Raw genomic sequence first — 16668 nt, 5'->3', positions numbered from 1 at the left:
TGCCTTGTTTCATAGACACACGTACAAGGTCTTATCTTCCCCAGGGATGGGCTATACCTTTTGCGCCCTGGACTCACCGGCACCTGAATACCGTGCAGGGCACACACTTTCAGCTCATTGAGTGTTTACCACTTAGACTCGAGGGGGACTGAGCTCCTCAGGAAGCCCGAAGCCTTTGGAGAACTGCTCCAGCCCGGCGCCGTGCGCAACAGGTCAGGCCCCAGCCCAGAGGGTACCCGGGTCTCCTGTCGGTGCCCCAGCCGGCACCTGAGGGGCCCCGGGCTGATCTGCCAGACCGCATGCTCCGCCCTCTGCAATCGGCTGTTGGGGCAGCAGCTTGGGTAAGTTCCCCTTCCGCTTCCTCCTGCCTCCCGTCCTACTGAGCTGCTCTTCCGTCCGGGGGGACCTCGCCAGGCTCTCCAAACCCTTGGAGCCCGCAGAAACGCTCCGTGCCCCGAGCTGTCACCAGCGCCGCCTCCCAGGCCCCGGACGCGATGCAGGCCATCAAGTGCGTGGTGGTGGGAGATGGGTAGGTACCTGGCTGAACCTCTCACCTGGCCGGAGCCGCCCGACTGGGTTACCCCTGAGACCCTCCCGCCCTGCAGATGTAGGAGTCCCTGGGAAGCAGCTGGGAGGGGCTTCTCCCTTCTTGTCCCCGGGGCCCAGAGAAAGCCCCCCCCCCCCCAGGTGGGCAGAGGACAGCTCCACTCTCTTTTGCCCACTTCCCTCCGGAAGCTGCCTGGGGGGAGGTGGTGGAGGGTGCGGGGCTGGGGGTAGATGTGCCCGGGGCCTCTCACCTACACCCTGAGAGCTGGGACAGGTCTCTTATGGGACCTGTCTTCCACTCTGTGGAGGCAGATGGGGCGGGGGTGGAGAACCAAGAACCTGGCCTTTCGTCCGCAGGCTGACCTGGGCTCTGGTCACTGGCTTGCTCTGCTGTGTGTCCTCAGGCAAGCTGCAGAGCCTCTCTGAACCTCAGCTTGCCCATCCGGGGAGAGGCCACGCCCCTAGGGTTGATGTGTGGGGGTCACCTGACATACTTCGAGGGGCTGTCCTGTGCTCAGGGCGCTCAATAAATATTACCCTCCTTCCCCTCCTCCCTCCCTGACTCTCCCCTCCCCCTCAGCCTGCCTGGTTGGGGAGGACTCGCGCGCGCGTGGGGGATGTGGGCAAAGAGCAGAAGGGGGAGGGGAACGTGAAGGGAAGGGAGAGGGTAGGAGGGGTGGGAGGGTGATTGGGAGGGCCCGTGCCAGGTAGGCTGGGCCGAGGGGCCTTCTCAGCCGTGGGCCTCAGTCTCTTCATCTGTACAACGACTGGTCCGAGATGCCGATCTCTGATGCCGGCTGTAACAGCGTCTCAGGGTCCAGCCCACAGGGGCATCCTGGGTGCAGTCCAGCCTACCCCAGCATTTCTGGCTGGGCAGCCCTCCGTTCCCACCCTCCCATTCTGCAGAGGGGCAGCCTGAGGCTTTGGGAGGCTCAGCTCTTTCCTGCCCTGGGTCGCAGTGGCCCTGACACGACGGACCGACTTTGGCTCCGATGGGTCTCCTGGGAGCGGGTCGGTTTATCAGAGGGCCCTCGGCTGATTCGGATGTGCTGGCCGGCCTTATCTGCCCGCCTCTCTGCCCAGCCCTGCTCACTTCCGCTTTGTACCTAATCTGAGGCGGGGAGGGCAGAAGCCAAGGGCAACGTTCCAGTCATTCAAAGTTACCTTGGTGGCAGGCCCTGGGGAGGGCGGCGGTGGGGGAGGAGAAGGCGGCCAGCCTTCTCAGAACAGGAAGTGACGAAACGAGGGCCCAGGGGCCGCCCCTTTGGCCCCGGGCTTCCCATGGCGCTACCTGTACCCCCTCCCGGCCCAGCCGACTCGCAGACCCAGGGAAGAGGGCCCGAATCGTGGCCAACACTCTTCAGCGCTCACTGTGGGTCAGGCGCCGGGTTCTCCCCTCTCTCCAGTCTTCCCACCCACCTAACATTAGGCCCATTTTACAGGTGGGGAAGCTGAAGCTCAGAGAAGTTAAGCAATTTGGCCCAGACCTCATGGGGTTTGAGGCCAGGCCTCTCTGACCCCCAAAGTCTGTGTTCTTAACTGTTACTCTCTCCGGTGAGGTTGGGAGGGATAGGCTTTCCCTAACACGGACAAGCTGCTACGCTGTGTCACACGTGGTGCTGGCCTCTTTTACAAGCTTCGTGCTAATTTACTACTCAGCACACTCCTGGGAGGATGGACGCATTGCCGTTTTCTAGATGGGGAGACTGAGGCCCAGAGAGGTGGGCCCCAGTCTCCCCCCCGCCCCCCGAGGGCTGGGCCAGGGGATAGCGCAGGTGCTCAGAAACCTCCGTGTCTCGGGCAGGGCCCGTGACCGCTGTCCTCTCGAACTTTCTGCCTTTCAGAGCCGTGGGCAAGACCTGCCTTCTTATCAGCTATACCACCAACGCCTTCCCTGGAGAGTACATCCCCACCGTGTGAGTCCCCGGGGAGGGGAGGGCCGGGGCGCTGGGAGGCTGGGGAGAGTGGCATCCTCGAGCCCACCCCCTTTTCAGGCACTTCCTGTGTGGCGGCCCGTGTGGGCACCTGGGGGTCTCTGCCTGGCAGGGGTGCCTCATGATCCAGCCAGGAAGCAGCAATCGGCGTCGAGATGGGCATTGAGGGCGGGGGCCGGGGCCCCAGGGTGGGAGAGAGCCGCTGTCCAGCTGTCCAGCTGGGCCTCGGCAGGAGGTGGGATGTGGGGCTGGGTCCCAGAAGAGGGGCTGGGATGGGGTGGTTGGAGGAGGGGGCAGTCGGGGGCCTTGACACGGGGGAGCAGACAGCAGACGCACGCACGCACGCACGCACGCAGTTGGGGGGAGGGCAGTGCCCTCTGGAGGCCAGTGGGGAGCCCTGCCCTGTTGTGGGATGTGGAGGCAGGTATGTAGGAGTTCGTGGGTGGCAGCCTCGGGAGGGAGGGTAAGTGGGAAAGCGCCTGCCCCGCCCCCACCAACCCTCAGCGGGTCCCTCCCTCCACAGGACAACTCCCCAACCCTTAGCACTGCATTCAAGGCTCTGCAGGGCCTTCTCCCCACCTCGCCTTCCGGCATCGTGGCCCATCACTTTGCTTCGTGTTCTGCCTGCTTGTGCCCACCAAACGCTCCCTGGGCATTCTGGCCTCAGGGCCTTTGCTCAAGCCGTTCCTTCTGCCCGGAGTGCCTTTCCTTCCCAGGCGTCTAAGACCCTCAGGCCAGCTCCGGTGCCCCCCACCCCCCACCTTCCAGGAATCTTTCTCATGCAGCCTGAAGGGACCTCTCACTCCCTCGAGTGACTGTATCTGATCCTTCCTGTGACTGTGTCTCTGGAGGGCAGGGAGCCTTGTACTCTACGGTCACCCTGTTATCTCATGCACATCGTCTTATACCTGATAGACGTGTTCTGTGTTGGCCTGAATTGAACTCCATGGAGAGGCCCTCGGAGGATCCGTCAGAACTACCCACCATCTATGGGGGGGCCTATCGTGTCCTGCATGAAATGCCACACATGTGTGCCCTCCCTCGGTCCTCAGCAGAGGTGGCCGTTATACCCAGGCCACTCACAGGGGAAGCTGCGAGCCTCACGGTGCCCAAGGGGCCTGCCCCCCAGGACGCCAAGCAGCCGGCCAGGCCAGGGCAGAGAATCCTGGGTAGGGACCCTGGAAAACGGGCTTCAGCACCAGCTCGGCTTCCGAGTCCCCAGATGGCCTGGTGCCAGTGTCCAACCCTCTCTGCACCTGCCATATCCGTCCGTTTGCCATGGATCATCAAGTGTTTATCAGGCATCTCCTAATGCAGAGGCAGGACTGGCTCTAAGCCTGAGAGGGCACAGCTCCCGCAAAAGGCCGTTGTCGCCGGCGGTGCCCTGGCCCGGCCTGCCTTCCTGCCTCTCTGCCTGTCCCAGCTGGGGGGGCCCGTTCGCTGAAGGACCTTAGACCAATCATTTCTCCTCTCTGAGCCTCCGTTTCCCTTTTTTATAAGGTCAGAGCTGGGCTGGGAAATCCCAGGCTCACCGCTGGGGCACTTCTCCTGGGCAGGGAGACGAAAGGCATGCTCTCTGCTGCAAGACGGTGGGACCAGCAGAGGCCAGGCTAGGGCCAGTGGTTGCCAATGACTTGGAGAACCCGGGCTCCTGGTGGCCCTTGGTGGGCTCGGGACACCGGACGCCCCTTGCAGACCGACAGATAAGAACGAACCAGGCAAGGTCTACCTTCCCAGGACTCTGGGGAGTTTGGGTCAGACCCTAGGGCCATCTTGAAATTCTTAACTTTTGCGTTTTCATTTTGCATCGGACGCTGCAAAGTATGTGGCCAGTCCTGCATGCCATGCTCCTTTGTCGTCCGGGACAAGAGTCGCTCAGCTCTGGACAAGCCCTCTGAGAGGCTCCTACTACACGCCTGTTCCTCTGTGATGGGGAGGGAGAGATGAGTCACACCGAGCCCTTGACGTTGGAGGGCGGGGGCAGCCGGGGGGAGTGGGGTTAGGGAAAACAGGAGATCCCTGTTTTCCTGGGGGGGATCCCCCTCCTCTGGGGACAGTCGGGTTTGCTGAGGCTGGGACACGTGTGCGGCCAGCACGTGGTCAGATGAGCAGGTGAGCTGAGCACAGTCATTGCCAGGCGTGGGGGGTTGACAGCTCAGGGTCCAACAGATGGGGAGACTGAAACTCATGACCATGTCGCTGGCGCTCTGTAGTGACTGGGCGCTCTGGCTGCTTCGAGAAGGTGCCAGAACTCAGCCACCGCCGGGTGGCTCAGCTGGTGGGAGAAAAGAACACCCGGTTAATTTCGGTCAGCTTGGCCAGGACTCGGTTTTCGTTTTCATTTCACCTCCTGGCAAGCCAAGTGTGGAATTCTGTGCACAGCATGGCGTCCAGCCCCTTCTGGGCTCTCGCTGCCCCCCGCCCACCCTCCTGCCGCCGAGGGTGTGGTTCCCTCGCTGGCCCCAGCTACCCTTCTCCAGACTTCTCCACCTCGTGGCTCCTCTTAGCCAAGATGATCACGTCCACCCCCCCCACCCCCCCCGCCTGGTGAAGCCCCTCAGCGGTGCCCCATTGTCCTCAGGACCAAGACCCGAGTCCTAACGGTGGTCCACACCCTGCCTGACCTGGTCGATCCTCCCTGGTCCCCACATCACCAGCCACGCATGCCCCCTGGTCTCTGCGTTCCTTTCTGAAGGTGGGCTTGGGTGGGGGTCAGGTGATGCTGGGGGCTGAGCCCCCTTCCTCCTGCCCCCAATCCCCTCCTCCACTCCGTTGCAGGTGTAGGGCTGGGACCAAAGCCCCATGTAACCTGGGGCAGGTCCCTCCGAGCCTCCCTGAGTGTGTGTCCCTCGTGTGTGAAATGGGGACAATGGTAGCAGCTGCTTCCTGGGCCCACTGAAGTGGCCCAAGTACGAAGGGCCTGGAACAGTCGTTGACGGCTCTGGGTGCTCAGCAGACGTGAGTTCCCTGCCTTCCCCTCAGCTCAGGGATGCCCCAGGCCCGGGCTCAAACCTCCGAGTCTCAAGCCCTGAAGTGGCCTCAGCGTTTCCCAGGTGGGGATTTTCTGAATCTAGTCCTGGCTCTGCCGCCGACTGACTGTGAGATCTTGGGCAAGTGCCTTCCTGTGTGTGGGCCTCAGTTTCCTCATCTGGGTAAGGGGGTGAGGGCTGGCCAGAGCGGTTCCTCTGGTGCTGACTGCCTGTGGATCTCAAGGAAGGGGGGTCCCCCGGGAGGTGTAGACCGCTGGTGCATCCTTGCAGTAATCCCTCAGGCTCTGGAAGCTGGGCCTCTGGGGAGGGACTGGTGTGTGTGTGTGTGTGTGTGTGTGTGTGTGTGTGTGGATGGTGCAAGGAATCTTGGGAGGCTTTCTGGCACCAGAATTTCAGGCTGGACATTAGAGAGGAGAGTGTCCCTCCTTCCTCAGCGTGTCCCAAAGGAATGTTTCCGACCGAAGCCGAAGACACCAGAGGCGCGTCTTTTCCCGTGATGCCCCGTGGTGTCTCCCTGGATGGCGCCTTCTTCCTGAAATCCCACAGGGCATGGCTGGTAGCTAGAGTTGGTACACAGAGCCCCTACTATGTGACAAATGCCTCAGGGGCCTCAGGGTGCAGTGAGGAACAAGCCAGGCATGGTGTCTGTTGTTTGGGCAAAGATTGCTGGGTTGGGGCCTGGATGGGTGGGCTGGGAGGCAGGAAAGGCTTCTTGCGGGAGATGACCTTGACATGGGGCTAGAGGGGAGATGACCTTGACACGGGGCTAGAGGCGGCTGAGTAAGAGTCAGCTGGGCACTGGGGAGGCGGAGCGAGGGAGGAAGCAGAGTGGAGAGTCAGAGAAGTGTTTGTGGCAGCTTCCAGGCAGTAGGGAGCGGGGCTCTCTGAGGAACCGAGAAGTGACCGGAACACTCCATGGATGAATAAGTATGGGGTGCTAAAAATAGCAGGCTGCCCACTTTTGGGGGTGCGTGCATGGGTCTTTCTCAGAACAGTTGTTTCGGGAGGCACCCTGAAGCACTGGGGCTTCTGCAGCCGGTCACCAAGCAGCATTCTGGGGCGGCTTCCTGGAGGAGGTGGCGTTCCAAGGGCTTCAGTTCAGTCGGCTTTAGTTCCCATCTACCTGCATGTATTGGGTGCCAGGCCTGGGAAGCAGCCAGGGCCCTGTGGAGCCCTGACCCCCAGCAAGATAGAGACACACGGATTGCCTCTTCAAGGTCAAGATAAAGCGGTTGCCTAAGGGAGGGCACAGTGAGCTCTTTCTAGGTGGAGGCTAGGGGAAGGGGGTGGCCCCCTGCCCCTCCCAACCGCAGTGGAGGAACTGCCTGGCAGGAATTTGACTCTTGAACTGGAGGTGGCATCTGGGTGGGAGGCACGGCCATGATCAAGCTCAGGGAGGTGGGCAGCGTGAGCCTTGCCCGGGAAAGAGCTTGGCTGGTGTATGAGGAGAGAAGGAGGAGGATCCTGAGGTCTCAGTGGGCCAGGCCAGGGGACAAGGAGTGGGTGGCTTTTGTGGGGAGGGACAAGGTGATGATCCTTAGCCCTCGTGGGCGGGAGGTGAGGGCATCTGTGGTAACCCAGCTGGGGCACAGGGCAGTGAGCGTCAGACGTGAGCGCTGGGACCCCACGCAACTGGCTTCTAACTTAGTTCGGTCCCTCGCTGGCTGTGGGGCCTTGGGCAGACGGCTATACCTCTCTGATCCCAGTTTTCTTTTCTATAGGCTGAAAAACCAGCACTTTCCTTTCAGGGGTATGTGTAGTGAGAAATAGTGTTGGGTTGGATTAAAACAAAAAAAGAAAAAAGAAAAAAGAAAAGTCTGGAAGCTTGTGTGATGGCCCTGGAGGCCTCCCTGGCGCTGGTGGGAGATTTTAGCTGTCGCTATTGACATCCCCCTAGCAACAACCCCCCCCCCCAACCCTTTGGCACATGTCTTTCCTGTATGTGCTGGTGGCATTTCTCAAAAGTGTCACCCACCCCCCCCCCCCCCCTCCAAGGCCCCTGACACCAGCCTGGAAGACCAGGAATTTAGCGCCCCCGGAGGTCCTTCTGCCAATGCAAGATAAGGATGCTGGACAAATACCTCGCTTCCTGCCCCTCAGGGGTCGGGGGGGGGGGCGCCCTGTCTCCCAGCTGCCTCTGCTGGGACCCCTCAATAGCGCCCCCCGGAACAGCTGGTGTCCCTTCTTTGCCTCTTCCTCACTCCCCTCCCGAGGCTGCCACCTCCTCCGCTCAGGGTTTGTTTCAGGGGAGGACCCCACCCGCGACAGGGTGACCCACATCAGTGCAGCACAGGAAGTGGGTAAATTTGATGCGGGTCGAGCCTTAGGGGGGATGCTCTGTGACGCCCCCCCCCCCCCAAAGTCACTTCTTCAAAAGATAGGCCAAGGGCAGAAAAGGGACGGAGAGACCATGTCTTTCTCTGGAGGTTTACCTGCATTTAACACTTTTTTTAAGGTAATGAATCAGTAATGGGGAAAAAAACAGCAAAACCCAGAGGGAAAGCCGACTGCACAGGGCCGTGCGAGTGACGGTGGCCGCCCCTCCCTGGGCCTCCGCACCAAGCAACGGGAGGCCGGAAGGAGGGCCCGGGGTCCGGGGCGTGGAGACTGACCCTCCTGTGTTGCCTGCTCCCCGCAGGTTCGACAACTATTCAGCCAATGTGATGGTGGACAGCAAGCCCGTGAACCTGGGGCTGTGGGACACCGCGGGGCAGGAGGACTATGACCGCCTCCGGCCGCTCTCCTACCCACAGACGGTGTGCTTCCCTGCCCTCCTATCCCCAGCCTGAGCTCTTCCCGCTCCCTCTGGGGGCGACGCCCTGGGGCCAGGGCCGGGCAACCCTGCCCCTGTCAGTAATGACCCTGCTGGCCAGAGCGGGGCCTCCTCCCCTCCCCTCCTGCCTTCAGCTACCCTGCTCTCACTGTGCCCATCTCCCCGGCCCCCCTGCCTCATGGGCTCTGGCACCCCCCGGGGCTGCCCAAGGGTGGGGCAGGAAGATCCTGGACGGGGCCCAAATAGGGAGCCCAGGACTCTGAGTCCCAGGGGTGCTGGGGAGGGGAGGAGAGATGGGGGCGAGCCTACAGGCTCTCCCTCCGGGCTGGCCGGGAAAGGGCTGGTGACCAGAGGGTAGGTAGTGAGTGCCCGGTGAGGACTACGGGTTCTGGAACCCCGGGTGACAAACCCCGGGCTTCCGTGAGCCTCACTCTCCCCACCTGTAGAATGGGGCAGCCTGTCGTGTGAGGATTAGTCCCTTAGAAAAGCCTGGATCAACAAACAGCTCGGTGGCTGCCCAGGTGTGGGAAGGGCCCAGGTGATGCCTCCAGGCCTCTCATGGGTGACCGTTGCCTGCTCTGTCCCCAGGACGTCTTTCTCATCTGCTTCTCCCTTGTGAGCCCTGCCTCCTACGAGAATGTCCGTGCCAAGGTGAGCAGGACAGAGTGGGGCCTTGGGGGCTTGGGGCGGGTGACCCGGGGTGGGGGGGCGGGGTTGCTGATGACTTTAGGGCAGGGGCAGGGGCAGCGGAGGGTCCCCAGTGCCAACCAGGGCTGTGAGTCTCCGGGGGTGAGACTCAGAGGGGGCTCCGAGGGGGCTGGGGTGGTTAGCTTTACTCTTCACCCTCTGTAACCTCGTCCCCTCTCCTCCCCACACCCCCTCCTCCCCGCCTCGCCGCCTCTCTTCTCTCCTCACATTCGGTGCCCCTCCTCTCCCCATTCCCGTGCCCCCTCCTGCCCGCACGGCCTCTCACCCCCCCGCCCGCCCGCCCAGTGGTTCCCTGAGGTGCGGCACCACTGCCCCAGCACGCCCATCATCCTGGTGGGCACCAAGCTGGATCTGCGGGACGACAAGGACACCATCGAGAGGCTGAAGGAGAAGAAGCTGGCACCTATTACCTACCCGCAGGGCCTGGCACTGGCCAAGGAGATCGGTACGGGGCTCGGGGCTCGGGCTCAGAGAGGGGAGCCAGCTGTGGGGGGGAGCCCGCCTCAGCCTCACGCGGGATTAAAGGGGCTCCAGGGCCAGGCCGTGCCGGGGGGGGGGGGGGCTGTCTGTCTGGGGATGAGCAGCCAAGTGGAGCTTGAGTTTTCCAGGAAGGCTTCCCGGAGGAGGTGCTTTGCCTCAGGTCTGAAGGGGTGATTTCCCTTCTGCCTCCTTCTCACTCCCCTTTCCCCAGGCCCCCTCCTCAGGCCAACTCCTCTTTGCCTCCCGATTACTGGCCCAGAGAAGTAAAGTCACCTCTCAAGGTCACACGGCCAGCAGGTGACGGCACTGGGAGTGGAATGCAAGAGAGCACGTTGCCAGCTCGGCGGCCTCCTCGTGGCGGCTCAGGGCTGCCTGCACCGGGGAGGCCGGCACCGATGGGTCCAGCCTGTCCCCTGGCACCTGGGCCTGCTGTCCCTGGTCAAGGCCTGACCTGCCTGCGGCCTGGGGGTGGGGCTCTTGCCCCAGAGCCAAGCGTCCCCAGCCGAGTTTGGCCACTACGAGCAGTGACCCAGCTGCCCGGGGCGCTCTGCCTCGACACAGGGTCCTGAAGGCCCAGGGTTTGGTCCCTGAGGAGGCTGGGGCCCCCCTCCCCGCCACCCCCCGCCCCGGCCCTGCCTCAGCCCCACACTCTTCCTTCCGCCGGAACTGGGAGGGCTCCGGGGACTCACATCTCTACAGGAAGAGAAACCGCAGCTGCCCCCCCACCCCCACCCCCTTCCTGTGACTAGTCCACTGACATGGCCATCTTTCTCGGGGGGCCTGTGGCTGCCTCTTAAGCCTGGGTCCCGGACCCCATCCTGGGGTCTTTGGCTCCTAGGCCTGCTGGCTTTCCTCGCAAATACCGGGCCTGCCCCCTTGCCCTCTCTTGTTTTCTGACCAGCCTGTCCCCCACCTCCTCCTGCCCGGGGCTGACTCCCCAGCCTGCCTGTGAGCCCTTCCCTTCTAAAGCCTGTGCTTTGGGACAAGGAGAAGGGGGCTAGAAGCCTGGCTTCCGGTCCTGGCTCCAGCGCTGACTGTGTGTGTGACCTCGGGAGAGCGGCCACCCCTCTCTGGGCCTCAGTCTCTCCGTTCACATGGGCCGACCTGCACACGCCCCAAAGGTCCTTCCTCCTCTATAGGGAGATGGCTCCGGATCCTGCCTTGGTCTCTAGCCTCTCCCTCCTGGAGCTGATCCCCAGTGGGGGTGGGGCAGGGGCAGGGGCAGTGACTTTGAACTTGACTCGGACCAGCCTAGGCCAGAGGGGAGGCCGGAGAGGAGGCCTGGGGGACCTGCTGGTGTGATGAGAAGGGCGGAGGCCGCCTCAGCCCCCAGCCTGTGGTGGCGAGTTGGGGAGGCAGCTGAGGTCCCGGCTGGTATAATCGCGGCTGGCTGATGGAGACTGAGTACCTCCTGGGTGCTGGGCCATATACCTCCCCTCCTTGTTCCCACGGCAACCATGAAGGAGGGTCTCTGGTTGACCCCACTTTACAGAAGAGGAGAGTGAAGCTCCGGGAGAAGTCGCCGGCTCAAGGCCACCCAGCCAGGCTAGGGCAGCTGGCAACCTGGCTCCATTAGTCATGGAGATCAAGGGCATCTGCGGCCCCCCTGACCTGCCCCCACGCCCTCGGCGCTCCTCTACCCCACCTGCCTCCGCTCGATACGTGTCCCAAGTCACCACGTCCTAGACAGATGGGAAATTGAGGCACAGAGAGGGGGACTGGCCAGAGTCCTAGGGTGATCAGAGGCAGAGCTGAAGGGAGCCCAGCACCCTCCCCCCACCCCCCTCTACCTCCACTCAGGGCCGTTGCTCTGGATGCCACTGAGCCGAGAGGAAGCAAGGGGGTGGCAGGTGCCAGGGAGGAGGCAGTTGGTGGGTGCGGAAGAAGTCGACGCTGGCTGTGGTCCCTCGCAAGGAAACAATGGCCAATGCCCGGCGACACCCTTCTAGGCACAAAAGGGTTATAAGATGATGACACTCCGGAACCTGAACCTGAACCTGAACCAAGGGAGTCTGGCCTCTGCCAGCCAGGCCCTGGGACCACTCTGTGCTCTCCCTGCTGGGAATATGCTCCCGAGTACAGGGGACACAGCCAGCATGTGACTTTGTGCAAGTGACACACTCTCTGAACCTCGGTTTCCTTGTCACTGCCCTTTCTTTCTTCCCAACCCCAGGGCATCTGTGGGCTTCCTCCTTCCAGGGGCAGTCCCTCTTGAGGTCCTGGCTCTCCTCTCCCCAGCTGTGTGTCTCTGGGGCCCAGGCTTCCCCTCTCTGGGCCTGTTTCCTCATCTGGGAAGTGGGGAATCACAGTATTTCTTCACAGGGTTTTTGGAAGCCCCTAGCTCAGTGCTTGGCAGGGGCACCTATCGGCCTTGGTCTGCTTCCTTCCTCCTAGAAGGGCAGACTCCAGGGGGACAAAGTTCCCCTTCCTGCCCCTGCCTTTCCTCTGGTTCCTGAGGTCAGCCCCAGCCCTCTCAAAGAAGGGGCTTTGTGGTTCCTTACTTCAGGGAAACGATTTGTGTTGTAGCAGAAGTGGGAACTCAGGCAGGTTCCTTCCAGAAGGGCATGAACGCGGCCCCCTGGGAGTAAGGGCTCGGCCTGGCCATCTGTGCCCCGGGCTCCCGCCCTGAGCGGTCAGGTAGGAGAAGGCTGGTCCCCTCAGCAGGGAGGGAAAACTCTCTACTCCCGTTCCCCTCACTGACAGTCCCCAGCCGCCCCAAGGTGGACGAGAAGCACCCAGCATGTGACTTTGGACAAATGATTTCCCACCTACGAGCCTCAGTTTCCGAATCTGTCAAATGGGACGATGTTAAGGAATGGTCAGATGGCACTTGGAAGGTCCTGGTGACCGGGCTGTGAGCACCTCAGGCCTCCCGAGGGGAAGCGTGGAGGCAGGTGTGCGGCTAGTTTTTCGGAGAAACTGAGACGTGGAGAGATTCAGTCACTGTCACTGGAGCCCTTGTTTCCTTTAGGAATGTGTCAAAATTCCTGCCTGCCTTCCCTAAGGGCTTACGTGTCTAAGGAAGATACAGACCTGCTCTTGTGGGTCTTAGCCTCTCTTTTGGAAACCAGGCTCCCCATTTCAGACATGGGGAAACCGAGGCACAGAGTTGTGGATACTCTCCTCTGAGTGGCACAGCCCAGGTGGCCCCCACAGCCTGGCACAGTTGTGTGGCTTGGGAGAGGTTTCTGCCCAGGGCCGGCCCCTGACCTGGGCCTGCCCTCTTGCCACCCCACCCTAGACTCGGTCAAATACCTGGAGTGCTCAGCCCTCACCCAGCGAGGCCTGAAAACCGTCTTCGATGAGGCGATCCGGGCCGTCCTGTGCCCCCAGCCCACGCGGCCACAGAAGCGCCCCTGCAGCATCCTTTAGGGTAAGAGCGCCTCCTTCCCCGCTTCGTGACCCGTCCTCCACCTGCACACAGCAGGCTCCGGCTGGGGGGCGGCGGGGTGGGGGTGGGGGGTTGTCTAGCCACTGCTCAGTGGCCTTGCGTTTCACCGGGAATGGCATTTAGGCCAAGACAGAAGGGCAAGCATCGCAGTGGCCTCAGTTTCCCTATTTGCCTGAGCCGGTCCAGCTCAGTGGAGCCCAGTTCCCAGCAGGAAGGTGCCAGAGCCAAGGCATGGGTGTCGCTAATCTCCCACCCTGCCGACCCTGCCGGAGGCCAGGGATGGGGACCGGGATGGGAAGATGCGTTGGCTCCACCCCCCAGGAGAGGGGGGAGGAGCCAGCACCTCACATAAGAGTGGAGGCAGGGCAGACTGAGCTGAGACTCCAGTGGGGGCAGAAGGGGGACCAGTGTGGGTTGGAGGCAGCCTGGAGACGTGGGACTAGAAGGGTGGAGAGGCCTTGGTGTGGTGGGCAAGCGGGGCGGGGGGGGTGGTGGCGGGGGACTGGTGGGAGGGCCAACCTGGAGCCAAAGCCAGGAGGCGGCCGTGAGCCTTGAGCCGGGAAAGCGGCGAGGGAGCAGGCCGTTCTGCTTGCCATCAGATTCTCACCCCCTGCGTGTCTGCCTTCCAGGTTGCACCCAGCCCTCCCAGCCAGATGGTTCTGACCTCCAGGGCCCTCCCATAAAGCCCAATGGCACCCCGGCTGGCCACGCTGTCCCCTCCCCGCCCGTGGTGTTTCCTAGCAGAGGGCTGCAGAGCTTGGTTGATGGGCTTCTCTGGGCTGGGGGGCCCCTGGGGCTGGAAGGGTGTGAATTCGCAGGCTCTGTTCCCAACCCCTGCTGCTCCTGCCCTCCTCCCCCCTCCCCGGGGGCCAGAGGGGAGCCCCCTTTGCATTAGTGCTGTTCGTGCCGCTGCCACACAATGGCAGCGTCTACCCCTTTGCCCCAGTCCCACCCGACGCCTGAATCCCCTCTGGAAATTTCGGGCCAGATTGTCACCAGTATGCCTTCAAGGACGGGTCTCTCGCTCCCTCCTGAGGCCGGCTACTACTCCAATATTGGTGGTCTTGCTTGTCTGAAAGTTCTCCTTCTCCTGAGCCAAAGTGAGTGTCTCAGAAGTTTGCTCCTCTGGTCTGAGCGCTCTTGTTTGGGACAACATGAAATAAACCAAATTCTCTGACTGTCGGCGGGCACCTGCAACCGCCCGTCAAAACCCTGGGTCCCGCGGACTCCTGCCACCCCTCGAGGCTTTCTCCACCGCTCACAGGACCCTGAGCTACATTTGCCCGTAGGAGTCTTAAAACTTTCAGACGCTGCCAGCCAGGACTTTTGCTATTGCAAATGGAAAACCTAATTCAACCTGCTTAAGCAGAAAATAAATTTACTGATTCAAATTTGGAAAGATCGTGTCTTCAGGTGCAGCTTGATCAAGGAGGGAGGGGGAGGCTCAAATTATGTCATCAGGGCTTGCTTTCCTGTACCTCTTTGCTCTGCCTCCTGCTGTCTGGTTCATTTTCTGGCAGGTGTCTCTCAAGAGCATTCTTCCGGGTTCAAGTTGGGAAAAACACACACACACACACACACACACACACACACACACACACACAAAAACCAACCCACAAGTATCTGCCCCAGGCAAAGTTCTAATTAAGGTTTACTCTGAATGGACCAGCTTACTTGCGGGTCATATTCAACCAATCGTATTTGGTGGGGGGAGGGTGCTGAGCTCTGATTGGCCAGGCCTGGACCACACCCCATGCTGGAGCGAGGGGTGGTTCCAAGCCGATGATAAGAACCTTATCTACTTAAGGTGGAGGGGTTATCTCCCCAAGGAGGACTCAGACCTTGTTGGAGTTCGGGGTTATGGGTGTCGAGCAGCCAGAACTCCCCAACCACCCTTATTGCGGGTCACCGAAAGGGTCCCCACGGGGTAAGGAAGCAATGCCCGTCGCTGGAGGCACGAAGCAAGAGCGAGTTTCTTTAAGAGAGAGAGAGGGGACTGTGCTCCCACCTTAGAGTTTCCTAATTGACAAGTGCCAGCCTTTGCGCTCCCGTGGATGGTTGCTCTCCTCTGTCCAAGCTTCATGCACGCTCCAGTGCATGTTTATGGCGCGCCTTCTCCCTCTGTTCCAGGTGCGGGGTCCAGTGCTGCACATGAGCTCCTGCCCTCGGGGGCTGACACTCTGGAGAAGCTACATGGAAGCTACAAGGCAGGAATAAAAAAAGAGAGGTCTAAGACCCCGTCCCCCGCGGCACAGAAGTCCCCCCCGGTTGCCAGCCCGCGAAATGCTTTGGGTTTCTGTTCTCTGCGATTTTCTGCTCACCGCCCCGCCCCCCCCCCCCCAGCTGCCCCCATAAGTCCTGATGTTGGGAGAGGCAGGGCCCTCCACCTCACCGGCCTCCCAGGAACCCCCACCCCCTTGAAAGGAACTGGGTTTAGCCGGGGAAACCCCATGGCGCCTCTCAGCCTCCGCTCAGACAAGGCCTTTCTGTTTTTAAGGTGACTTCACCACGGAAACAAGCCACCCCCCTGAAAACCCCACGCCTGCTCTCGCTAGCATGTGGCGAACACAGACCCACCACCCCCCATAATCGGACACGCTGGTTGTTTGGAAGCCCTGGGGCGCCCCCTCCAGTCGTCCAGAGTCTGAAGCGAACCTCATTTGCTCCCTGCTTTTCCGGGGCCTCCAGATAAATCTGGGACCCCTTCCCTTGACTCCGGAGGCCTGGCCACACCCGGCCTCCAGCCTCAGACCGAACTCTCATTTCCTCAAAGACCTCTCTTTCGTCTTAGCCTTTGGCACACCCTGGTCTGGTCCTCTTTCCTCGAAGAATTTCCTTTGCGCCTCTAACTTCCCTAGATGCCAAGGGCGCGCGCGGGGTGGGGGTGGGGGGGGTCTCTGCTACGTGCCTCTTCCCCCGAGCCTGCCCCAGTGGGCACAGCCCTTGCTTTATGCCAACAGCAACGCCAGGAAATAAATTCTCTCACCACCGTGCGTTCTCACCTAGCCGATATTATCTCATTTAATCCCCCTCCAGGCCGCCCAGTGTAGGTGTTAGCAGCTTGGTTTTGCGGAGAAGGAAACAGGGGCACAGGAGGGCACGGGAGTCCGGCTGGAGCTCAACTCACTACGGCAGACACTCTCCTTTCCCATCTCCTCCCACTGCTCGCATCCTTCCTGCTGACAGAAACCTAGTTTTTGGGGAGAGCCGCAAGGTCCCTCGCCCCAGACCAAAACACTTGTTCTCCCGGCCTGCTTTGCCGCTGGGGTCCCACGGGGGCACAGTTCTGGCCAGCAAGGCAGGTGTAAGTCAGCTGGAGAGGTGGCTTCTGGGGAAGTTTGTGTTTTCTTCCGCAACCCCCCCCCCCCAAAAAAAAAAACCCAAACGGCCACTGCCCTTTGTCCTGTCCTCTTCCCCGATGAATAATGATGAGATGTCTGGAGCTGCAGCAGCCATCTTATACAGATGAAACCACAAGCACGCAGCTGCAAGCTGACAGGCTGAGAGTGGAGGAACAGAGGGACGCAAAGAGGCTGGATCCTTGACAACTTTGGGTGGCCTCAGAACCGGTGCCAATGGCTGCCTTGCTAGGGGAACAAAAGGAAAATGAAACCACCTATTGGTTACGCCCCTGCTGGGCAGGCCTCTGTTGATGTTAGCTGACAGCGTTTGTGACTGAGGTCTTGGGTCTCCCAGGGCTGTGCTCTTCCTCCTGTATCGCTGTGCAAAGTGGCAGAGGACCAGATAGGTCCTTAGATAGGAGAGCGAAGCCTCAGGGGGTCTGTGCGACCCAGATGGCACGATCTACGCCCATTGCCCTAAAGAAATGCTCGCCCATTGATTGAT

General features: G+C 61.3%; 1 protein-coding gene across 4 annotated transcripts; it reads left to right on the top strand.

Annotated features, from left to right (window-relative positions):
* The first annotated feature begins 358 nt into the window (after positions 1–358).
* On the top strand, positions 359–15823 carry RAC2 (Rac family small GTPase 2). 4 transcript variants are annotated; one of them, XM_042993202.1, is made up of 7 exons: positions 359–508; positions 2391–2462; positions 8109–8226; positions 8832–8894; positions 9237–9396; positions 12673–12804; positions 14953–15823. In XM_042993202.1, the coding sequence occupies exons 1-6, from the start codon at positions 495–497 to the stop codon at positions 12801–12803; spliced, it is 558 nt and encodes a 185-aa protein (XP_042849136.1). In that variant the 5' UTR covers positions 359–494; the 3' UTR covers position 12804; positions 14953–15823. The 4 variants fall into 4 exon arrangements, with proteins under 4 accessions (XP_042849136.1, XP_042849135.1, XP_042849134.1 ...); XM_042993201.1 differs by lacking the exon at positions 14953–15823 and adding an exon at positions 13452–14379 and having other exon boundaries at positions 359–529; XM_042993200.1 differs by having other exon boundaries at positions 360–529.
* The last annotated feature ends 845 nt before the right edge of the window (positions 15824–16668 follow it).

Source organism: Panthera tigris, chromosome B4 (genome assembly GCF_018350195.1).
Source record: "Panthera tigris isolate Pti1 chromosome B4, P.tigris_Pti1_mat1.1, whole genome shotgun sequence".
Taxonomy (NCBI): domain Eukaryota; kingdom Metazoa; phylum Chordata; class Mammalia; order Carnivora; family Felidae; genus Panthera; species Panthera tigris.
This window is presented reverse-complemented; position numbering and strand designations above follow the sequence as displayed.